The sequence below is a fragment of the Miniopterus natalensis genome, chromosome 15 (genome assembly GCF_054644295.1).
Source record: "Miniopterus natalensis isolate mMinNat1 chromosome 15, mMinNat1.hap1, whole genome shotgun sequence".
NCBI classification, from domain to species: Eukaryota; Metazoa; Chordata; class Mammalia; order Chiroptera; family Miniopteridae; genus Miniopterus; species Miniopterus natalensis.
Genome location: NC_142095.1, coordinates 14923070 through 14949368, shown reverse-complemented (window position 1 = coordinate 14949368; position 26299 = coordinate 14923070). Strand labels below are relative to the sequence as shown.

General features: G+C 37.1%; 1 protein-coding gene across 3 annotated transcripts in view; it reads right to left on the bottom strand.

Annotated features, from left to right (window-relative positions):
• Positions 1-26299, bottom strand: part of NGLY1 (N-glycanase 1) — a 31515-nt gene extending 5216 nt beyond the window's left edge. For 2 of the 3 annotated variants that reach the window (XM_016198798.2, XM_087824913.1), the window contains exons 1-10: positions 26169-26299; positions 21922-22036; positions 19092-19337; positions 17205-17370; positions 13552-13774; positions 11278-11399; positions 10140-10285; positions 8289-8399; positions 6916-7080; positions 3447-3632 (exon numbers count right to left, since the gene is read on the bottom strand). In XM_016198798.2, the coding sequence (XP_016054284.2) occupies positions 3447-3632; positions 6916-7080; positions 8289-8399; positions 10140-10285; positions 11278-11399; positions 13552-13774; positions 17205-17370; positions 19092-19337; positions 21922-22036; positions 26169-26299 (1611 nt within the window). Of the gene's footprint in view, positions 1-3446; positions 3633-6915; positions 7081-8288; positions 8400-10139; positions 10286-11277; positions 11400-13551; positions 13775-17204; positions 17371-19091; positions 19338-21921; positions 22037-25535; positions 25610-26168 lie in introns of those variants that run through there. The other variant, XM_016198797.2, reaches the window with a different exon arrangement.

The following is a 26299-nucleotide window of genomic DNA, read 5'->3' as shown; positions in this document are numbered from 1 at the left end:
AACTGCTGGTCCATGTGTCTTTCTCCTACACTAGCCTATGCTCACCTTGACGCTTGCCTTTTTTTTTTTTTAAACCCTCACCTGAGGACATTTTCTCCATTGATTTCTAGAGAGAGTGGAAGGGAGGAAGGAGGGGGGAAAGGAGGGGAGATGGGGAGAGAGAGAAACAGAAACAGAGAAACATCGATGTGAGACACATTGACAGGTTGCCTCCCACACAGGCCTGGACAGGGCAGGAAACCTCCAGCCGAGTATGTGCCCTTGACAGGGAATCGAACTTGCCATCCTTTGGTCTGAGGGCTGATGTGCTAACCATTTAGACATACCGGCCAAGGCTTTTTTTAAAAAAAGACATTAAAAAACATTATATCCTAAGTGTCAAGTGTCAAACTCAATGTCTGACAAAGTGCATGTTTGCTGAATAACTAAATGAATCAATTCTTGATATAATGCCATACATCAAAAAGTGCTAAAATGACTCTAGCAACAAAGAGAATGATAAAATTGCTCAAAAATGCAAAGTATCTAAGACCAGTCAAGCGACACAGTCTGTGGTGGTCTATGTAGCCCTAGGGTGATGAACAATTTATGCCATGTACACTCAATCATTCTTTCTTACATTCACCAAACTTTACTGAACATTTTTATATATCAGATACTATTATAAATATATGAATACTGAGAGTAGTACCAAAGTGAGTAGAAAAACACAAGGTCTCTGCCCGGGTAAGGTTTATAATCTAATAGGCAAGATGCAATCTATTCCTACACATATTTGTTGAATAAACATCATGAAGGAGAGGTACATGGCGTAGTAAGTCCATAAAGGGAGAAATTAGTCCAGTTTGCTGGGACTAGAGGAAGTAAGGCTTCAGCCAAGTTCTAAGGGCAAGAGTCAGTTAATCTAACAAAAAAGCAAGTAAAGGAAGTTCTGTGGAGAGGGCCGAGGGCAGGGCAGCTACAATGCAAAGGGGAGGGTGGAGGACTAGGGGAGGGAGGAGCACGGTCGGGGTGAGGCCAGAGAAGCAAGGGCCAGACTGGGAAGACACTTGAGCTGTTTCTTGCCCTAAGAGCATTTGGTAATGATTGAGGTTTTGAAAAAGTTTTTATGGCGACAGCAGAGAGAACATCTTTGAAGGGACCAGGACAGATGCAGGGAGACTAGTTGGGAAACTATTAACATCACTTTTATCAAGGTGTTATCACTTGCCTCCTAAAAAGTATACCGGTCTTCTTGATTTAGCTTTTTATATTCCTTTCAAGTCCACATATCACTGAAGGATGTACTTGCTAAGCAGTACAATACAGTAAGTCCCAGTGCTCCTGGAAGGCTACCACACTGAGAGTAAGAATCTGTTCCAAATACCCAAGAGCAGGCTGCATGTGATCTATGTTGATTCCATGCCGGAGATTACTGAAGAAAGGTGTGGTGAGAAATAGACTTGAGAAACAGTCCAGGTGAAGGTATTAAATACAAGCTGGCAGTTACAAAACAGTCACGGGGATGTAGAGCACAGCACAGGGAAAATGGTCAATAATGTTGTGTTACTATGTGTGGGGCCAGGTGGGCACTGGGTTTCTCGGGAGAATCACTTCATAAATTATATGAATGTCTAATCACTATGCTGTGCATCGGAAACCAATATAAAATACTGAATGTCAACTATAATCGGCAAAAAAATTAAAAAGAAAAAAAGAAATAGGCTGCTTCTCTTCCGTGGAGCTAGAGAATCCCTAACGGGACATGCTAGTAGAGAACTAAAAATGCTGAGTTAGGGGGAAAAGTCAAGTTTTAGTGGCAATATATTATTTCTGAGTTATTAGTCTCTACAATATAGTTAAGATTCTACTATTTTTCTTCATTTGGCACTAAATATTATAACTGAAAATGGATTCACTCAACTTTGAGTGAGAGCCTGTTTTTCATTTAATGGCCTCTGCATCTCATTTACATTATTTAAATCTTTCTCATGACGATACATCCCCTGGCCGCAAGGCTCTATTTAGAAATCTCAGAACATGCCACGTACTCCACGCTTTTCCCCTGCCGTTCCCTTGCCTTAGGAACGCTCCTCATCCTTCAGCGTCAGCTCAAGTGCCGCCTGCTCTGTGGGGTTCATCCCGCCCTCCTGGTGTCTCCATGGCGATGTGCTGACACCCTCACTAGCGCGCTCCTCGTCACAGTTAAGACGGCTGTTTATGCTTTGGTTTCCGCAGACTGAGAGCGCGGAAACCGTACCTTCATTTTTTATCCACGTGGCTGACAACAATGCCTAGCACGACAGGCACTCAGCATGTGTCTGCTGAAGAACCAATGAGTGAGTCACACAAAGAAGAAATAAGCCACAGAACAGACTTTCTCAGCACATCGCATCTTCTGCCATGACTTTCTGCCTTCACACTGCTGGTTACAAGAATGGCGTGCCAGGCGAGTTTAGGTCTTGGATAGAACACATGTCTATTCTATCCTGCATCTGTTCAGAAAAATTTTTAGGCCAAGGACAGTCTTCCAGAAGTTGCTCAGCGCCTCTCAACTATGTAATCAATTACAGATACAGATTCCAATCTTTTTAAAATTTTATCTAGTTCTATTTTTTTATGCCCTTCTTTACCTAAAGAAGACAATTCCTAAATCTACAATTTTAACAATGCTAAAGTTATTCTTGGTTTAATACAAAAAGATCACCAGGATGAGTTTTAAAACAAAAACTTATGATTGGAATAAAGCACAGGGGCCTCATCTCTGTACATCTTCTGTATTCCGATTAAAGCCAAGGACAGTGATGCGCATGGAGTAGATGCTCATCGCCCTAGTGGCTGTTCATCTGTGATTCATTCTTTAATCTATCCAATGTCTTACAAGTGAACAACTCCCTTCCCACTCAGACACTTGCCAAGTTAATTTTAAAAGCTCCCTATATAAGTTATATGCAAGCTGCCCTGTGGGAACCACTATAGTCCTAGCAACCCACTTCTTCATTCTTCAAGACAAAGTAGAAATAACTAACATCGCTGCTCAGGCATCCACATTATTATGCAGTGAAGGGGTGTTAAATGGTTAAGCTCTTAGGAATTTGACCTAATGCTATATTCCACAATAACCTGCAATCAATACATATCTATGAAGAAATTAAATAACAATATACTTTATATATTGATGCAAAAATGAGTCACATGGATTGGTCATATACTGGAACATTTTTCCCCACGAAAGCATTAAACTCAGCCTCTTTGATGAAAACAGATACTTCCTTGTTTTAAGTGCACAAATTTCTTATGGTCTCTTGATTTCAATGTTGGAAACAATTTTCTTCTACAGGTTTAAGGAATACTAAAACTAATTTTGACATACCAGTTTTCACATCATGCACAACCGAAAAATGAAGCCAATCTATACCTGTCTAAACAATGACAAAGGTTTTAAACAGTTTCATGCATTAAGTTACCATGTTCCAGTCTGTTTCAACTTTTCTGAATATGGATTCCGTCTTCCACACACCACTTTCCCATCCAGAAGTGGTTTGATGATTATCTGAAACTCGAATGTAATGATCTTTCACAATATTATAACAAAGGTGAAGCTGTTTAGAAATCTTCTCATTTTCAGAGGGGGTGAACATGGTTTCTTTTTTCTTAAAAAGAAAGAAGAATTAGCCTTTTTTCAAGATAATGAAATATATATATATAAATAAATATGGGGCAGGGAGGGAGGAGGCGGGGAGAGTGAGAGACTGCTATGTATAACGGTAAGAGATTCCATCAACTTGAAAATGAAATGCTGGTGCCATCAAAAATTCAGAAAATCTTTTATAGGTTAACATGATCAGTATAATGTTGATATAGAACCAACTGCTACAAGACAGAAAATGAGAAGTACAAATAACAGATCTGACTTATGTTTTTGTGATTTTACAAGTGCATCTAAAGTAGTTTCTTTTTCTTCATTTCCACCATCACCATCTTCTAACTGGACTATTATGAAATTGATTCCCAGCTTTCAAGTTTTACCTCTCCTGTCCATGTTCCACATAGTCATGAAAGTGATTTAAAAAAATGTAAATTGCAATATGTGATTTCCTTGCTTAACTCGCTACACTGACGTCCACTGTACTTAAACTCTAAACCGTTACCAAGGCTTACAGGGCCACATGACCTGTCCCCTGCCCACTTCTCCAACCAGATCTCATGTTACTCTTCCCCTTTGTCTCTATGCTCCCACCTACTACTTCTCCTTTAGTTTCTCAAAAAGACCCAGCCTATTTTTGCCTCACGGCCTTGACACATGCTGTTCCCCCCTTCAGGAATGCTGTGCTTTCTACTTTCCATAAATTTGATTCTTTCTCATCCTTCAAGCCTAAACCTAAAGCCATTTCATCGGAGTGTCCTTTCCTAATACCCTAAGGTAGAAGAGTGTCTGGGAGCTTGAAATAACAGTCTGCATGTGTGCAATTACTACAAAAGCTCATGTTTTACCTTAAAATTCCAGGCAAATTGTGTACTCTAGCCCCAAATAAATCCATGTTTGTTTTAATGTAAAACAGTCCCCAGAAATCCTAAAATCACTGAGTGAATCTAAAGTTTGAGAAAGATGATATATTCATCTGGTCTTTACGTACCACTGACACAATGGTCCCTCTCCCTTAGACATGGGCTTAGTAGCATTTTGAGTCAGATAATTCTTTGTTGTGGGGTGCCCTATGCCTTGCAGGTTGTTTAGCAGCATCCCAGACCTCTGCCCACTTGATGCCAGTGGCTTCCCTCCTCCCAGACATTGCCAAATATCTCCTGGAAGGCAAAATCATGCACCTTTGCAGAACCAGTGCTCTAGTCTGTGTTAATGTCTTGCTACAGTACTTACTAATCAATCAAGACAGTAGGCAATGCTTTTTTGGTCAACACTGGGTACTAGGTATTAAACATTATAAAAACTTTGTACAAGAATCAGTAAAAATATATATTAGAAACAGAGAAAAAAATAATTACATATGTATATGTGTAATGATCACTGTTAGAATGACAAAATAGTAACATTAAATGTATAAATAAGATAATTCCCTATAGAACCTGTGAATATTACTGCCATAAAGGTAAAATAAAAGCAGTTTATTATTTTTAGAAATTGGTATTATAAATTAGTGTACTATACTTCAAAACAAGCATGTAACAACAAAAATATTTCAGGGTCAACATAAGCCAAATGGAAATAAAATTTAAAGTAGCATTATCTATATTTTACAAAGGATAACTAATTGCAAAAGGGAAAAGAAAAATATATGTTACTGAACATAAAATGTATGCAATTGAACAAACAATCTGGAGTAACAATATTTCATAAACTCTCTTAAATCTAAAGTTAAGATGAAACTTCTTTCTGGAAATATCACCAATGTTTTCTTCTTTTTCCAATTCATTTCAAGGTATAGTTCCATAATTTTTTAGGACTGACATTTTTCAATTTACTTTTAAAATAAGCATCTATTGCTAAAGAGGAAAATGACACTTTAAATCCATGGCCCTAATACAGTAATTGAGAAATTAAAAAAAAATCAGTAATTGAGAAATTTAAAAAAAATCCAAAAGGGGAAACAATCTGGGAATGTGACCCAGTTCATATTTTAAAAGTTTAATCAACTTATATGCCATTCAAGAGGAAGCACACCCATCCATAAAAAGAAAAAGAAATGAAGACCAAATAATATCAATGTTTTAAATTGAGCACAGCTGTGAATTAAATTAGATCTTTTAAATTGGCTTCATTTAGATTTATACTTGCAGCTTGCACTGCATCAGCAGTGATTTGAATGACTTGTTGAATTTAGATTTTGTAATTCTATGGCTGAACCAACACTTCCAACTGCCTGCTAAAGATGCTGGGGTAAATTAAAAAGTAAACAAAGTTACTGGGGATAATTCACCCCTTTTGGACACATTTTTTACTGGAGAAATGAGTTGCAACAATGGCAAATTTAGAAAAAGTAGACATAAAACTTTAATTTGTTTAGAACTGTCGATACTGATACTGTGATGGGTTATTTTCCTTTCAAGCATTTTCACCACATATCATCTTAGACCTTCATGTAAAAATACTTTCTAGTGAGTCACCTTTAAACTCCCTAAGGGCAAGGGACAGTCATTGTATGTACTTTCTTCTTTTTTTTTTAATCCTCACTTGAGAATATTTTTTCCACTGCTTTTTCAGAAAGAGTGGAAGAGGGGAGAGAGAGAAACACTGATGTGAGAGAGACACACATCGACTGGTTGCCTCCCCCACATCCCCTGAACGGGGATGGAGTCTGCAACCGAGGTATGTGCGCTTGGCTGGAATCAAACCCAGGGCCCTTCAGTCCGAGGGCTGACGCTCTAACCATTGGGCAAAATCGGCCAGGGCTATTGTACTTTCTTTATGTCTGTTAGAGCTTTTCACTAAGCTGCTAATTATAGACATCATATTTCCATTATTCATTATTTAATTTTGGGAGGTTAATCAAGAGATATCTTAAAATAAGTTTGACAATATAATAGTAATCATACCAGAAGCAATAATTTCTAGCCAATACCAGATGTATGCAAGTCTATTTCTTATTCTGGCTGGTGGTTACATGGGTGCTCAATTTGTAAAAATTTGTTCAGCTGTACACTTACAATTTGTGCATTTTTCTGTATATACTTCAGTAGAAGTTATACTACGCTCAAAATTTACCTAAGATAAATAGAAAAATCCTATTTTAAAATGTTTTGCCAACTCTCTTGTATGCGATTAGATGTCAGTCACTCACTGCTTTTCAAATGTTTACATTTTTTAGTAATTAAGCTGAAAATCGAAAGGTCACGGCCAATGCATTTTTCAGGAAGTAGAGAGCATAGTATGAGAAGCAGGAAAGTGAGAAGATTATCATTCTATAATGAATGAAATACCTCTAGGCCCATTTCACCTCGGGCTACTCTCCAAGCCACTGACCCAGATATTCGTCCACCAAGTTCTCCAGGTTTGGGGGTTTTGGGAGATATAAATTCAACAAGCTCCACAATTATCCTCTGGAGAAGTTCTTTTCTTCTGTTTTCTGACAAAGATATTTGCCTCTGCAATTTGTGTTTAAAAAAAGCAGTTATCAAAGTTAGGAAAAATGTTGAGGTCCATCTCAAAGTCAGAATATACTTAAAACATTTGTATTTTAAGGGAATCTTAAAAGAAAAACAAACAAACTTTATTTTCATATGTATAATTATTTGGAAAATAAAATGGGCACTAGAAAATTCAAAATAATTTTATAAAACTTATGTAAAGAGATCATTGTATACCCATATCCAACCCTGCATGACTTTTACTGTCCTAGATTTAAAATGAAGGTAGCAACCTCTGTTTTTGGCCACAATAAACTAGCTTGTATCAGACCAACTGTCCTGCTGAGAAAAGCTAGAAAAGGGGGAAAACACACACACAGATATACATACAAACACCTGTTTGAATGCAACAGAAAACTACCAACGTAGCCAGAACTGAAGAAGCTAAGACCCCAAGAGAACTAAACAGGTGGACCAAGGCTGCACCTCTTTCCCTTCTAGGCACTTGCTAATGATTAACTGAAATGAGGAGGAGAGGCTCAGAAACCAAGCACAAAGCAGAGGCTAAAGCACTGAAAAACAAAGCAGAATTTTTGGCAAAAACAAAGTGCTGGAAAATAAATAATTGGAGTTCAGAGCCTTCCAAGGTGAGGGGGGGTCTCTAGTAAATACTTTAGGTTTTCAGCTTAGCATCTCTGAAGAGCTACACCTTAGAAGGTGAAATTCCAAACAGACTGAAACTTCACCTTCGACTTAATCACAGAAGCGAAAAAAAATCATACAAGTATAAAGTTAAAAAATTTCACTACCACCAAAGGGGTACGAAAATAAAAACTGAATCTTCCCTCTTGGACCCCCAGGTCTTCTCAGAAGCAGTCACTGTTAACAATTTCCTGTGTCTTGTTTCAGAAATTTCCATACTTGGACAAGTGTGTATGTATAAGTACATTCAAGACACAATTACTTGGATAATAAAACAACATACTTTTTGTCAAGTATTATATATACTTAAATTTTGTTTCACTGAACTTTAAGAGACATGACAAATTAAAGGAAAAAAGTACAATATATAAAACAGGTCATCAAAATTTTCAATGAACAAAAAGACATTTAACATATTAAAATATTTCTGCTTGTAAAAGAATGCTACAACTTAAAAAACCAGCTCTTGATTACATAAAAAATTTCTAATGTCCTCTCAAAAAGGACAAATGCCCATCACCCACCTGCTTATTAAGTCCATTAATAGTTTCTCGAAGTAATTCTTCTTTAATCTGAGTTCTTCTGGAAATCACCTCTTCATGTTTACAAGAATATCGCCAAGTGACATCAACCACCTCCAATTACAGAATACAAATACTTAATAAGTTACAACCATCAACCTTAAATACCTAGAATACAATTCTTAAATATAAAATTTAAGTGCCATTCTTTGTTACAAGTTTGAAAACCTGTGGGGAACAATCAGAGAACATGCCTCTTATTCATTTTCTAAGGGGCGTGCTTCCAAGAAAGACTGTAGTAAGATGAAGTTTTCAGAACATTTAGGCTTTTTAAAACTTATCTACAAAGTTGACTTCACAAAATTCAACAAATAAAAAACCTTTTCTATCTTTATTGTATAAAATTATATGATAGAACTAATTTTTGATAAAGGTACAAAAGCAATTCAATGGAGACAAGATAATCTTCTAGAACAATCCATTATCCATATGCAAAACAATGAATTTCTGTCCACACCCAAAGTACACACAAAATTAACTCAAAACGGATCACAGACCCAACTGTAAAATTAAAAGTATAAAACTTCTAAAAGAAAAAAGACTAAGGAGAAAATCATTGTTTCTTGGGTTAGGCAAAAATTTCTTAGATACAACATCAAAGAGCATTTGTCCTTGAAAGAACAAATTGACAAACTGGACTTCATCAATTTCTTTTCTTCATTGAGAGAATGAAAAGATAAGCCACAGATAAGGAGAACATTTTTTGAAAAGCATGTATCTAAGACTTGCATTCAGAATATATAAGGAGCTCTCAAACTCATCAATTAAAAAAACCCAATTAAAAAAAAATGGGCAGAGTGGGCATGTGCATAGCAAATAAGCCCATAAAAAGATGCTCAGTACTACATGGATACGTGGAACAGACGGACAGACCTCAGAGGGGAGGGGCGTAGGGGGACTGGGTAAAAGGTGAGGAGATTAGCCAAAGAACATATACGCATGACCCACAGACACAGGCAAGAGCGTGGTGATGGCCAGAGGAGGGGGGGGTGGACAAAAGGAGGAAAATAGGGGACATCTTTAGTAGTGTCAACAATAAAAAAATTTGTTAAAGTAAATAAATAATGTCCATCAACAGGTGAATGAATACACAAACTATGGTAAAGCCATACAACGGAAATTCAGCAATAAAAATAATAACCATTGATACATGAAAACACACGGACGAATCTCAAAATAATTACACTGAGTAAAAGAAACCAGACTCTCCCCTCCCCGCCCACCACAGAGGATAGAGGTGCTCCCTGACTTGTGATGGGTTACATCCCAGTAACCCCATCATAAGCTGAAAATACCGTAAGTGGAAAATGCACTTAATACTAGTCCACTATAGAGTACTGGTTGGGTACCGTGTGTCTCAATGGTTTACTGGGAGCTGCAGGTCACTGCCTCTGCCCAGCATCAAGATACTGCACATCACTAGCCCAGAAAAATATCAAAATTCAAAAATTCGAAGTACAGTTTCTACTGAATGCGCATTGCTTTTGCACCTTCACAAAGCTGAAAAATTGTAAGTCCAACCATCTGTATATATGATTCCATTTGCATAAAACTCTAGATCTGTGTTTGCCTGGATAGGGACAAGCAGCAGGGATAACAAAGGGACATGTGGAAACTTCCAGGGACAGTGGCTATGTTCACTTTCCTCATTTTGTAAAGGTAATTTCATAGGTGTATATAAAGGATAAAATTTATTAAATTGTACACTTTAAATATATGCCATGTTTTGTATGTCAACTATAATTTCAAAAGCTGACAATTTTTTATTTTATTCTTTTTTCTCTTATGCCCTACCTCATCTTTAGAAAATGCTAGGATGTAGGACAGCTTCTTGCCCCACCCTACTTCATAAAGGAGAGGTTTGTCACAGACATCTTCACAGGCATCACAGTGCAGCCACCGCTGCTGAGAAGGAGAGTAGACTTCTGTCCAGACATGGTCTACTCAAGTGAGACGAGAGAGCAACAGGAAAAAGGGGGGGAAAAAGTTAAGTTTATAAAACCACAATGACTTCCAATAACTATATACATACAAACTCCTGAGAGAAGAATCACAAATAAAGTTATGTGTAATATTCTAAATTTTAGTTAAGACTGAACATTTTGTAGCACACAAGACTCTAGAACACTTGTTTTCTCTGTCTCTTTGAAATCCTTGAAAATGTTTGTGGAGTATCTCCGTTAGTACGGTCAGTTTTAGTCTTAATTAAAAATGATGTGAGCTATAACTTTAAAAGATGGTTAACATATTGAAAAATAGCATAAAGAAACCAGGGATCAGTTTGCTAATGTGAAGATGTTAACGCCACTTTTGAAAATGCAGTCTCTCTCAGCCTTTACGATCCAGAACCAGTTCTATCAGAGGATCTCTGGTTATTGATGTTCTACGTTTGACTGTAAGAGAGCAATAACTATTAAATGAAGCTTTCATTTTATTATTTAAAAAACAACAGCAATGAAACACAAGTAAAACACTGAGGACAAGGAAAACAACTTTTTAATGTGTAGAAGACAAGTCATTTCTAAAAGGGACAATATAAATTTCACATGGCTTTAATTACCTTTTTGTATATTAAGATTACTAAGTCTTTTATACTAATCCCTACAAAAGTGAAGATTTCTATAGCACATCATTACACATGTTCTTATCCACACTGAAACACCATTACTAAAAATGTCATGGTAAATTATTAATAAAAGAATGTTCATAGTGCAAAGTACTAGGCGAAATGCTAAGTGTACTACAAAATCTTGTGATCCTCACATAAAACCCGTGAGAGATTGGTATATTGTCATTTTACAAAAGGCAAATGGAAGCTCAGACCGACAAAGCCAGAAAGTAGTAACAGACAGAACAGAATAAGCCCAGACTGTAAAGCCCAGTCCTTAAATCTGCAAAGCCCAAATGCTCTCTGCTCATTCCAGTTCTGTACCTGTGTAATCCCAGACGTAGCGAGCTTCAAACCCTAAGGCTCGGCAGCACAGTGTAAAACAATTGGCCCACTCGCCACACCGTCCACGCCTCGTTTCCAAAAGTTTCTCAGGGTGATTATACCTGGTTTTAAATAACAACAGAAAAAAATTTGATTCATTATAAAAAATAAGAATTTTAAAGAATTCATGTTACCTCTGTGCTAAACAGTAATATTTCTTTCATTTGTAACGATTAAAGAGCCTAGAATATATGAGGCAGTGTACTAGAATCTTTGGAAAAAATGATTAAACAGTGGTACAATCTTCAAGGAGTTTACAGTCCTAAGATGGAGAAGGGATTAACATGACTAACTTTAATACACAGCAGAATGTGATACAGACCATACAATAGGTCAGGTTAGGGTTACAGGAGAGTGGTTGCGGGGGGAAAGCTTGTATTTGAACCTGCCTTGAAGGACAGACAGGATTTGCACAGGCAAAGGTTCTCCAGGAAATCTGCTTTGGGCATTAGTATTATCCTAACAAGTAGTATAAGTAGCTCATTGTATTTAGAAGGTAAACAACTTTAACAGACTACTCAATAAAGCTCTTCAGCTAGGTTGAACTCAATTTTACTTAAAATACTATTTTTGTCTCTAATAATTATTTTGATTGAAATGCTCTTCTTCTGAACTACTTAAAGGCGCTAATTCGGAAGTTGCTTTTTAAAAGATATTTGCTATGTCTCCAATTATAAAATTATCACAAAACTGGACAAGAGCAAATTTTGCATTTGTGTTGAGAAGGACTTTGAGCTGATAAAGCTAAGTGCCCCAGCTGAGCAAAAATGCTGGCCTTGAGTCTGGGAGGGAAGGACAGAGTTGCATGAATGAACTGACTCTGCAATGAGAAGTTTGTCTTAAGCAGATGCTCTTGCTTAAGCTAAGTTAAATGAATTTATAATTTAGGTAATTAAGTCATGGAAAAGTTATAAATTTACATTAAGAAGTAACATAGCAGAATCCTATGCCTCCATCTTCTGTATACTACTTGTGCCAAGTTGAATGACCAACTCAGCCTCTAAATACAGTGCTCGTCATCCCAGCCCTATACAGAGAGCAGCTAACAGTGTGAGCAAATGCTTAGAAAGAAAAAATGTAACACTGTATAAGTATCTTTGTTAGCCTGGGCCCCTGCACACTACATTATCAATTTACATCCAATTGCCTAGAAAGAATTTATGAAGAGAGGGATTTAATTATATATGTATATCTTTTATCTTCAAATCTTTGCAAAATGTCTGTGCAAATGTATGCTGAATGAAGAAATAACTTGTACAAATTTTAGATAATTATTGGATATTGGGTTTTGTTTATCCTATATTCTGTGTATCACAGGGATGGTTCTCATTAGGAAAGTACTAAGTCCCTAAGCCCTCCAAATTAGATATCTCAAACACATGATATATTTTCTTGCCTGATACAACCAAACTTTGCAAGTATTGCCAATTAAGAAAACCTGATAAGAGGCCTTTATATTAATTAAAAAATTAATTAAAAAGTTCAAGCTTCCCTAGTTGAAAATTTAAAGATATGAGGCTAGGTTAGGTTGGGTGGGGGAGGCACCTAATTAGAACAAATTTCTGTAGTTAGAAATTTATATATATATATATATATATATATATATATGATGGTTCTCTCTCTCTATATATATAGTATAAATTTATATAGTACTAAATTTATATATATATATATGATGGTACTATACTTTCACCTTCCATATTACCATCTGATGATAAGGTACAGCATTGTATTTGCTATCACAACCATCAGTATTATTAATGTTGTTAGTAGTATTTTTATATTCTATCAAATGCCAATATTAAAGTTATCAGAAATTTAAAATTATTCCATTAAAAGAATACAAAATTAATAACATTAAATGCACTAGGACTACACTCAATTTATATTCAAGAGCGAGAGTTGAAAAGCTTTTCCTATAAAAAGACCGACAGTAAGTATTTTAGACTTTGCAGGCTGTATAATTTCTGTTACCTGTATTCAACTCTGCCACTGTAATGTAAAAGTAGTTATAGACCACACACAAATGAAATCAGCCCGGATGTGTTCCAACAAAACTTTATTTACAAAAACAGGATGTGGGCTGGATTCAGCCTGCTAGCCAAAGCTTGTTGATCCCTGTCCTAATAATTAAAATGAAGATTAAAAAGTTCATTTAATAAAAATTCTCTTCTACCCATTACATTAAGACTTTCCTGTCTAGTGGATACCCACCTCGGGAATCGATTGCTGAACTGGCACACATCACAATAATGATCTTCCACTCTGTTTGCACCCCACTTCAACTCATCGTCAGTGGGAAATAACGCTTCACCTCTAGACTTAGTCTTGCCACCACATTTGCTGCACAAAATGTCATTCACCCATTGAAAAAATTCTTCCTTAAACCAGTGTAAAAGCTCCAGCAAAAGAAAATCCTCATCACTTAAATTAGTACCTGAGAAATTAACACAGAACCAAGTAAGAGCTAAAGCTTACAAAAACTAAAAACATCCACATATTTTATTCTCAAATATGAGCTGAAATATATGAAAATATAAGGTGATCTACAAGGTTTGCATAAATATTGATGCAAGAAGGAAACTAAACGTCAGTATACTGTGAACGAAGCTGGAATACACTAATGATACACTGCACACTTAGAGCAGTAGGACATCTACACTTTGTACCTTCTAACTGACATTACCCATTAACCTATGAGCTGAACACAACAATCTCTCAGGGAACTATCAGTTTGGAATTGATTCTGAAACACATGGGAAGTAACGAAAAAAGCCTGATTTGGAAAAACATTTTAAAATTACTATGTTAAATTTGTCAAGTACATATACAAGTAAATATGAAACAATCACAAAAGCACAGGCAGAAATCATGAAATTTCAGACACTTTAAAAATCATCTTATTAGCTTTTCTATCAGTGCTTCAACATACAACATAATTAATGGATACTCTCCACAAAACACATAAAAACACGAGCATGTCTAACCTCCCCCACCGCACCTGCCCCGGCAATCCTCACACTGTTGTGTCATTTTTCTCAATCCCCCCACCCCTGAGAGCTGTCAGCCTGCTCTCTATCTATGGGTCTCTGTTTTGCTAGAGAGTTCATTTTGTTCATTAGATTCCATATATGAGTGAAATCATATGGTACTTGTCTTTCTCTGACTGGCTTATTTCACTTAGCATAATGCTCTCCAGGTCCATCCATGCTGTCACAAAGGTGGATTTTCTTCATTTTTATAGCCAAGTAGTACTCCATGGTGTAAATGTACCACAGTTTTTTTATCCACTTATCTACTGATGGGCACTTGGACTACTCCCAAATCTTGTCTATTGTAAATAATGCTGCAATGAACATAGGGGTGCATGTATTCTTTTGAATTAGTGTTTCAGGTTTCTTTGGATATATTCCTAGAAGTGGAATCACTGGGTCGTAAGGCAGCTCCATACTGCTTTCCACAGTGGTTGCACCAATCTGCATTCCCACCAACAGTGCACGATGGTTCCCTTCTCTCCACATCCTTGCCAATACGTTTGTTGATTTATTGGTAGCCATTCTTACAGGTGTGAGGTGATACCTCATTGTGGTTTTAATTTGTGTTTCTCTGATTAGTGATATTGAGCATCTTTTCATATGCCTATTGGCCACCTGTATGTCCTCTTTGCAGAAGTATCTATTCAGGTCCTCTGCCCATTTCTTAATTGGATTGTTTGGTTTTCTGGTATTAAGTTTTATAAGTTTTTTATAAATTTTGGATATTAACCCCTTGTTCTCCCATTCAGTGGATTATCTTTTCATTTTGTTGATGGTTTCCTTCGCTGTGCAAAACCTTTTTAGTTTGATGTAGTTCCACTTGTTTTTTGTTTTTTCTTTTGTTTCCCTTGCCTCAGGAGATATTATCAGAAAAATATTGCTACGAGAAATGTCTGAGATTTTACTAAAATAAACTATATTTAATAAAGTTAGTCTTTCAAAGTAGTTCTAAGAGGATGGAATGTTTAATAAATATTGGGACAGGTAGCTATCAAAATAATGGATCCCAACTGTACTTAATTCATCCTAATATGTATATATAATTTTTTTTTATAGATGTCTCCCTTTATCCCCCATTGATCCCCTCCACCCCACATCCACCCCACCCCCAGGCCTTCCCCATACCAATGTCTGTGTCCATGAGTTATGCTTATAAACATGTAAGTTCTTTGGTTAATTTTATATCTTTGATATATTACATATAAAGAGGAAATACTATAAAAGTATTAGAAAGTAATAGAAGTTACAAGAGAATATGTTTATAACTTTTGTTCATGAATATGTTTATGATCTTAACCAAGACAAAAATTGTAAAATACCGAAAACAATTAAATTTCTTATAAAATTTATAACTTTGTATATGAAAATATATACTAAGTGAAATTAAACAAAGAACACTGGGGTAAAAAAAAAGTAACATGTCTAACAAAGAAAAGTACCCAGAATATATAAAGAACTTCTACAAATCAGTAACAATACTAACAAACCCATCAGAAAAAATTTAAAAGTCCATAAAAGAAGTTCAATACTTTCATTAAGTGGAAACCAATACTTCTCAGGCACTTCTGGTATAAACTGGAAGTCGATTTCTTTGGCAGAATCCACTATAACAAACACCCACTACACACTCATGACACTTCTATATCTATCTCAGGGAAACATTTGTGCACATATACCAGGAGGCATGCTTTACAAGAATCTTCACTGAAGCAGCATTTGGAATAGAGAAAACTGTTAAAAAATCTCAATGTCCTTCGATAGGGAACTGTACAAACAATAGTATATGCATACTATAGGACACCATGGAGAGTTAAAAAGATTTCTAAGACATAACAGTAAATGAAAAGCACCAAGGAGCTGAAGATACATGGGATGATAAATTTTATGTAAACCCACACAACTTAAACTATTAATTTTTACAGATAACTGTAAATGAGTAAATACAGAGAAAAATATATGAAAAGAAACACATCACGAGGTATTAGCTGTTACCTATGGAAGAAGAGTAGGACTGGCAAGGAGAATTTAGATTTTCCTGCATAATATGAGTTTCCCAACAAAAAAGATATTCATGAATGTTAGATTAAAAATGAACTTCTAGAAATATAGCACTGCCATCATCTTTCTCTTTAGAGTCCCTACAACAGCCAGATAAGAAGTACATAGAAACTCATAGTAAAATGCAGAAGTTGGAATAATTTAACAACTAAAATCTGAAGACCATTAATGATAACATATAATTATTGGTAAATGAATGTGGCAGGAATTGTTCAGAGCCATTTCCAAGTAATATCTCATTTATTTCTTAAAATTATCATCCCCATTTTAAAATGAAGAAATTGAGGCATAGAGATTAAATTACTTGCTCAGTGATGCACAGTAAGTGGCAGAGCTAAATTTATATCCAGGCACTTGGCTTCAAAATCTACATTCTTAATTAGTAAATAATGTCTCTCTCTTAACCAAAGTGAATCAACGGTCTAATCTTATGAATTGTGAATATGATTTCTGTCAAATTCACATTAAAATTAAAATTCGCTAATAATGCCATCATATATTCCATGGACTCAAGTTCTACTATACCTAAAAAAATTCACATACCAATGATTATGATTAAACTGCAAATACACATTCAGGTAAAAAAAAAAAAATGTTAACAGATGTGTCCATTAGGTATATGCAATACAGTTATGCTGTTATTGTATTCTTTAAAAATCCAAATAGAAATAGGTTAGATATTTACAATGTACGCAGCAAAAGGCTCCATTTAGTGTTTCTGTTTATTTAGCAATGATGCATTTTTAGCAATGAATGGTTATGGAAAGCCACTACCTTTATCCAATTTTCTAGCTCTAGATAATTTCTCTTGAGATCTCTCTTTTAGTTCTTGGACTGGAATACAAGCCAATGCTTTCTCCTGGAGAGCAAGATTCTCATAGACCAGTACATGCTGAAGGTTGGATCGAAGAACTTTCAGAATGATTGAATCAGCAGTAATCTAATAGAAAAAAAAAAATTGAAATTAGTTTTTTTCTCCATATTCTACAAAAAAAACATAAAAAACACTGGATCTATGATTTCATAAAGAGGAATATATGGATTTACTGAAATAATTACACTTAAAACTTTTACAAAATTAGTATTAGGAGATAGCCGTATCTGTGTCACAGTCTAAGATATATCTACTTTTTCTCTTTGAGTATCTTATATTACTGAGAATATATTTAAACAAGGGTACTATGAATTCTTGACCAGAAGCTTGGATCATGACAATGCTCTGTGCAATGCATAGGACAACCCCTTCCACTTCAAATTCCTGTAAGTAATAAGTAATATAACTTTTTAAAACTCTACTCAGCATTAGCAAAGGAGAAACACTCTTAAAGAGGAAAGGCAGATACAAATGAATTAAAGGAAGGAACCACAGCAATATGTCCTCCAGAGAGTGTTTACAAAAACTAAAAAATGTTCTCAAAATAATCCCAAAGGCAGAGGAGCCACAGAGTCCACAGAGCAGGAAGAGGCCTTGGAGTAAGCAAGCCTTAGGGAGACTGGATGGGCCCTGCAAACAGAACACCTAGACATTTTGCAACCCTTCACCCCAACACTCCTTGTCAACAAAGAATATGCCTCTGAAAAGTGCTGGGAGACGCTTAGATTCTTAAAAGGAGTGTGCACGCTAAGAACAATTACTTCTTGCACAGCCCACTTACACAAAAAAAGAAAAGAAAAGAAAAGAAAAGAAAAGAAAAGAAAAGAAAAGAAAAGAAAAGAAAAGAAAAGAAAAGAAAAGAAAAGAAAAGAAAAGAAAAGAAAAGAAGAAAGAAAGAAAGAAAGAAAGAAAGAAAGAAAGAAAGAAAGAGAAAAAACCAAGAAAGCAGGAACATAGAAAATACAAAATAAAATGTCAGAAATAAGTTCAATTACAGTAAATATGAATTGGTTAAATGAGTGTATTAAAAGGTAGAGATAGATTAAAAAAAAACAGAACCATTGTGAAATACTTACTTCAATGTCAGGTACTGTATTAAGCACTGGGGATGAATGCACAAGACAGACATGATCACTTTATGGTCTATGGGGGAGGGGCATTAGCAAAGAAGAATGACAGAACCAAAACAGACAAGGACATTATCCTCAAAGAGTAAGTCATCTATGGATACAGAAACAAACACACACTGAAAAACAATGTTCAATTATTCAAGCATTTAATGACCTTTTATTATTTGCTAGGTACTGGGGATATAATGGTAAATTAGAAAACTTATTCATAAGTATGATAAGAGTTACAAAGCAAATAATGAGGACAGTGAGGCTTTTACAGGGTTCTGGCCCCAGCATTCCCTGAGTATAAGATGTCTGTGGTAAAATATGAAGGAGGAGAAGCAGCTCGTAAATAGGGAAAGGAAAAGACCATTTCTGTCAGAGGAACAGCATGGAGGTAGCTAGGGAGCATGTGTACAGGGGATATGCCTATTAATAAGCAAAACTTACCCTCAGAAGCAATAAACCACAAGTTAAGATTTAAAAGTATAAACAAAAGAAAGCCATTTCCCCCATTTTTGTTACAAATTTGACAATTCTTTAGAGTTGGGAAAATTTGGATGTATTAGAATAGCTGAGGCATAAATTCAGGAATAAGTCCTAACATATTTCAAAGCTTTTGCTGTTTCAACACTTTATAAAAAACAGTTAAGGAAGGTTTAATTCTAACATTACCATTGGAGCAGATGGTGGATTTGATGACCGCCCTTCACTGTTCCTTGCATGCTGGGTTAACCCATTAGGATTTGAAGACTGTGCTGTAGGAAGCTGGGTACTAGCTACAGGTTGCTGAGATAATTCTACTTTGTGGCTCTTATTTGATCCATCCAATCTGCTACTTCTCTCTGTGGCAATGAGGTCACGAATTTTTTGCAGCTGCTCCACTGACGCTTTCTTAGGAAAGATAAGGTGTGTTTCTCCCTGGAATTTATAAAATTAGAAAAAATTTTAACCTTCGCTTTATACTGATAGTCATTCTTTTATAAATATGTATAAAGGAAGCCAATACTATAGAATATGTCATATTTTAATAATCATTCTGTTTTCTTATCGTATGGCACTTTTTAAATATATAAAGGTAATGCCTAACAAAAACCAGAAAATTAAGAAAATTTGGCTTTTTGTTAGCATATAATGCTAAAGCCTATTTTATTAGTTCAAAGAACGTTCAGAAAAATATTTATCTTTTCAGAAAGCCTCATAATTCCACCAAGATAACACGAAGTACACCCTGATGGTTAATTCAAAATGATGATTGTTAACAGCAATACTTGTTCCAAGGACTAGAGAAATAAAAGCTGATATATATACTAGTCTACTAAGAGCATGTCTTTGGTCCAAACAAAACAAAATATCAATTAAAAAAATCCAATATTTTATGTAGTTCATTTAATAAATATCCATAATTTTATCAGTGTGCTTTGAGATACAATAAACATAACAAAATTCACAATGTAAAATACAAATTAAAAAATAAGAAAAAAGGTGAAATGAAAGTATATTCAATCAATTTTCAAAGTGTTGAGAAGCAGCAGTGTTACAACACTAATTCTACCAACTGCAAATGAGATGAAACAGTTGTTACAAAGTGCAGCAGACTTATAGACTGTAAGCATTTAAATTAAACCCCACAACTGAGAATAACCTTATTTTCCTGGTGATGGCAGACCTAAAGGAATTAACTGGCCAAGATATTACTCAATAATGACATGAAAATCAGTTCCACATGAATCCTTTTAAAAAAACTGAAAGAGGCCAGCAAGTTCCATACATTACTCATAATAGCTATAAAAAAGACTATTTCCATTTATTGTGTTTATGTGTTGTAGCCTTGTGCTAAGCTCTTTACATATATTATCTCAAGTAATTGTCACAACCAGCCTGAGAGGCATTAGGTTAATCTCCACTTTTTACATGAAAATATGAAAGCTCAGAAAAGTTAACCTGCCTGATGCTACAGAATTGTCAGAGCAAGGATTCAAACTGCATGATCTTAATTAAGCTATAACTGACTCTTAGACTGAACACAGACCAAAACCCACATGTCTGTACAGTTGGGAGGGCTGAGCAAAAATAATTTTTCTACAGTTGTGATGATAACCTACATGATAACTGGAACAGACTGGAACACAATGATTTTTCCAACATTAGAAGGAACCAGCTCACATCTATGGTGAGGTCTGCGAAGAGAAACCAGACATCTGGTTTAAAGCCAAATATAGAGGCTTCTGATCTCATACTGCTGTTAGTGGAGGAGCACTGAGTAAGATAGCTGACACCATGGACAGCGATGGAAAAATAGCTGACAAGTATCTGGGACTGTGTCTCAGTCCACACGTCAGAGAGGCTCCTGATAAGACAGAGATGCTGCTCATGCCTTGGCTCTCTTCCCTCCATTCTTTTCAGGACAAGTTCTAATAGAACAAATGATTATAGCCAAAGTATCTGTACCAAACAGGTTTAATCAATAGCACTATATTTTCATTAAAGGAAAAAATTACAGGCTTAATGTAATAGATCCAATAACATTTTAAGACGTCAATGAGAATTCTAGTATTTAACAAACCTGTGTTTCTCAACACATTTTTGCTGAGACAGTTCTCGTTGCCAGATGTTAAGCAAATGTGGTCCCCGCCTGCCCACTAAATGCTGGTAATTAATATCTTCCAGTCACCAAGACAACCAAACTGCCCTCCTCCAATGCCTCATGTCTACTATCTGTCTAACCTACTAGAATGCAAGCTTCACGTAAGAAAAGATCTGTATTTACCTAGTTCAACACTATATCCCCAGGGCCTGGAACAGAATGTGGGGCAGCCAAGCAGAGAGGCAGGAAGGAAAAGTATATCCTATAGCAAATCAGCATGTTTCTTTAACAATTTCTACAGCCTTGTCAATTCTGACTGCTACTGACGACAGTCTTCATAACCTGGTCCAACTTCTTTCAGCATTCCATAAACTATAAATGGTCAAGCATATACAAAGAAAATTCACAATCTTGATGACTACTTTCATTGTGTCATAAAATTAAACTATGCCCCAAATGACAGAAGATGGAAACACCATACTTATCTTTTGACCTAAAACAAAAAAACACACAGAAGTTCTTTTCTCCTGTTACAGAACTTATATGCAACAACTAAGTTCAGCTTTTCTGTGTTTACTCTTTTCATTTATTACTGAGACAGTTGGTTGCACCTTATTAGTATTCATGTGTTCTCACAAATCAGGTTTTTGCTAAAAGTTTAAAGTGAGGCATAATTTAGTACTTGGGTTGCATGTCTCACCTCACAGTTTGGATGGAGACTTTTCCCTGTGGGAGATTTGTTATATTTTACTGTGATTTTACAGTATATTTATTGTGACTTTTAAATGTTTAATAGGTGAAGAAATAACTAGTTCCACAGATTTCCAAAATATTATCTTATTTAGGTAATTATCCATCAAAATAATAGTGAATGTTTTGTACATGAATTGAGGAGAAGGAACCCTTAAAGAGACTTACCTCTTCAAAGCCCATTTCAAATAGACATTCAACTGCTCCTCTGACGGGCAGGAGTCTAGTGGAAAAAGCTGTGTTTCCAATCCGGATAGATCTGTATTTTTCATCATTAGGGTTTCTGATTTAAAAAAAAAAAGTCTGATTACATGTTATATGTAACAGTTAATATTTTTCACAATGTTTTTTGCATTCCTTTTCACATTTTATACTAGCTATACTCCTACAGGGTAGGATAAGTCCCAACTTTAAAGAAATGGGGAGCACAGTCTGGAAAAGTGCATTTTGTGATTTGTTTCTCACTATCCATTTACTACAACCTCACTGTTTAACTTTACAGATGAAAATATTAATGCTGCCATAAGGAAATCCATATGACATTTTAATTCTGTGCTTTTAAAGTGAGATACCTTTATGAGTTTTTAGGTTGCTAAGGAAAAAATCCATGTCAGCCTCAGAGATGTGGGGGAGAAGGTTTTGCCTATGTTGTTTTGATGGATTTCAATCATCAAGAATGGTGTATGAGCCAAGCCAGAGTGGCTCAGTGGTCGAGCATAGACCCATGAACCAGGAGGTCACTGTTCAATTCCTAGTAAGGGCACATGCCCAGGTTACAGGCTCCATCACCAGTAAGAGGATGTGCAGGAGGCAGCCAATCAATGACTCTCATCATTGATGTTTCTATCTCTCTCTCTCTCCCTCTCCCTTCCTCTCTCTGAAATCAATAAAGACATTAAAAAAAAAAAAAGAAAGAAACACTGAGAATTAAATATATCTGATCATTTACTAGCCCTCTCCCTCTTTGGAACACAAAATCCAAGGAGGGTTCACATAAATGGAAACCTAGTACATGAGTACATCCTCTACTCTTGTATTTTCATTACTAATCACAAAAGTTGCTTTGTAGGTCATTTTGAAAATTATTTCTAGTCCTTCTGAAAATCTGTTATTCTGAGATACACATAAATTTCCAAAATATCTGCCTTAGACCCATCTCTGGCTCTAACTCTACTCATCCTCTGTAGCTGGCAGCAAGGGAAACATACAGGTAATCTAGCTTTTTTAACATGAAAAACTGAGTAACAACAATAGATGACATATGTGCCAGGTCCTTTTTTCTATCTTTTGTAACAATCCTACAATGTAGGTATTTCTCTTTCCTTTTAAAAATGAGGAAACTGAAGCCCACGGAATTTACAGAAACTGCCTACAATCACACTTTTAGGAAATGGTTGACTGGGATTTAAACCCACCAGCCTGATTACAAGCTTACATGTTCTCCACCATGCAAGATGCCAACAAACTCCCCAATCATTTAACTACCCTCTCTCAATGTCTCCAGGTGTCCATAGTAACCTAGAATAGAAATCTGAAGTTATTTCGGTCGTCTCCTCCCATCACCAGTTCTCCTTGCATTCAGTCATCAAGAATTGCCAATCCCTGCCTATAATACTTCTCTCTCCATTCTATCCGCATTTATGCTTATGATTACTGCAAGAGCTTCACAAAAGAAATCCATGCCTGGTGTCTTCTTACATCATTATTCTACACAAACCTCCTTCATATGCTTCTCTTTCAGTCTAGAAACTAATTACTTTGTCTTGCCTATCATGTCAAATATATGTTCTCTGCTACTCCATCAACTGGACACATCTTACCAAACCTCTGTTCTCAAAGCTGTTCCAAGTTAGGTTCCCCTGCTATCTCCTCACATAAACATGTGATTAAACATTGTCTTGGAATTGTTCTCTAGATTTTATGCTGTGGCTATTTTCCACACCCGTGTCTTTCTCCCAACATATTTATTTTCTTGGAAGGAAAAAACCCACTTTCCATTCTTGCTTCCCAATCATATATAGTGCTGTCATAACCAATAACTGTGTGAAGTTTGCAAAAGAAATTAGTGGAAAATAAAAAATTTTAAAAAGAACAAATGGAATAAATTATCTAAGAAACCCATGTGGAATGCCAGTGAAACGATTACAGATTTTTGAGAAAGTAGGTATCACTGAAGAAGGACCATTTTATTTAGAAGTCAGTGAACTGGAAAAAGGTAAGAGGTTCAAATCCATGGCCGATTGTGTATGCAAATTAGCATATCTTTTATTCTGCAATTTCATTAGCTTTATGACTCTTAGTTGGGGGAATAGGAAAAACATCACCCAAAACTGAAACTTAAAACTTGGCCACAAGTTTTATTTTCACTTGTGCGTAGTGCTAAGTATCAGTGCCAGAAAAAACCAAAACACTGCTAATGAAATTCTCATTTCAGCTCTTAGTCTATGAAATACTATGTCAGACTCTGAGGTAGAAACAAGAGATATCAAGACACCACTTACAGCCCCTTATCCCTAACACTAACAGATTTCCCCAAACAACAAAAGAGAAAACCTTGGTGTTCTCAACTCTCAAATAAGTTAGATTAGCAGATCTGTAATGTAGTGTGGCTAGAAATAAAGAAGAAATCTGAAGCTTTTCTGTTAAGAGGTTAGCAAGTCACTGGACTTGAAAGAGAAAGGAAAGGTAGTGTTCCCTCCCTGACGCCTGCAGGAGTTTAAATTCTAAGAATATGAGGACAGCCACTAATACTATTACTTAAAACAAACTAAAAGGGTAGCTTTTGTACCATCTCCAGTTATAGGAGTTCCAAACTCCAAATTCCCTTTTTAGATAAACACTTTTTAAAGATTAGAAACACAAGGCTGTAACATGAACTGACAGCATGCCAGTTTTTTCTGTGAGCTTGGTAAACATTCATAATGACGACCATAATGCCAAGACATTTGCGTGCAAAGGATCTCCTTCCTCAAAATACCTTGATCTTAGAATTTTCTGGTTTCATCACATTGAAAGCAGAAGTAAATCCTCATTTCAAGGCTGCCTCCCTTTTCTGAATAGTGGGGTTTAAAAAGTTTGGTGGCTTTCCACGTAGGAGATGGGGTCTGGAGAACTCAAACTATTGAGTTCACTCATGCACAGTCCACTGGCATCCTCCTGGCACTCTGAAGACCCCTAAGGGCGAAGGTGAGTTGAGAAGGGGTCACAGAGGAGGAAGGTGGTCCCACAGAGGTCACGGCTGTGTAGCTGTGCACAGTGCGCACGCTGCACCCCATGTACCACCTGGCACCTAATACAGGGCTTGCTCTGCTTTTCCTTTCATTTATTTTCAAATCATTAATGTTACCTATATGACGACTATAACTGCCAAGGGTTAAAACACTGCACTTGCAACTAATGTCTCTAAAATTGAGCCACGTGAAATCTGTAACCGGAAACTAAGGAGGGACTTCCTTTTAGACTTCATGCCAACAACACCCACCACTCAGAAAATCAAGTGCACTCTGGGCGAGAACCTAGGCCAGCATCCTGACCTGATAAACAGGCAGCAGGCACAGCCCCGGGCGCCCGGGGCTCCTTCAAGCTCGGTGCCACCTCCCTCCCCCGCCCACCGGGTCCCTCCTGGGGGCGCCACGTCGGTCCGTCCAGGGGATGGGGCGGTAATGGTCCCGAATCAATGACCACACTTGCCCCCCAGTTCCCCTACAGGCCCCTCAGAGGCCTAGAGCTGCAAGTCTGCTCACAGGAGAATGAAACCAATTACTCTCACCCAAGGCGCTCACCTTCCCGAATCACTATTGAAAGAGGCGCGTCGACGGCGGACCCCAGATGTGAACATGAAGGCTGTAACTTTAAAAGCAATGCGGCTAATAATGTTTCAATCGCCAAAATGGGCAGAAAAGGCCATAAAAGGGTTAAAAAACCCCCCAAAACCACCTCACTAATTTGGTATGATGCTTAATATGTTCGCAAAATGTTAGGAAGAAAATGTCTGGTGGCTGCTAACTTCTGATAAGCACGTGGAAATGGACGGCACCCCGCTCGGTACAAATCCGGGCAGTGGGCACTAAAGGCCGGTTCGCTGATGACCCGTCACGTGAAAGTGTCAGACAGGGGGGTCCGAGGCCGAGCCTGGGGGCGCGCCTTCCCACCTCCCTCGCCCTGCCCTACCCCGGGGCCCTCCATTTCGCCCAACACCCCGACGTCAGGTGCCAAGTCGCAAGTGCAAAGAAACTCCCTCTTCTCGGGCGGGTGGGGTCTAGCCCGGACCTCCAGGCCCCCGGAGGGCACTGAGCCAGGGCCAGGCCCCCAGCCTCTCCGACCTGCCGCCCTCGGGGGCCCGGGCGCCCCCAAACCCAGGCGGAGCAGGCGCCGCGCCCGACCCCACAGCCCCGTCCGACCCCGCGGGGGGCAACCTGAGGATGTTGTCCGCGTAGGTGAGCAACAGCTTGGAGGCCTCCAGGAAGGTCTCGGGGCTGTTCTGGCAGAGCTCGGCCACGGCCGGGGACGGGGCGTCCGAGGAGCTGCCCAGCGCCGCCGCCGCCAT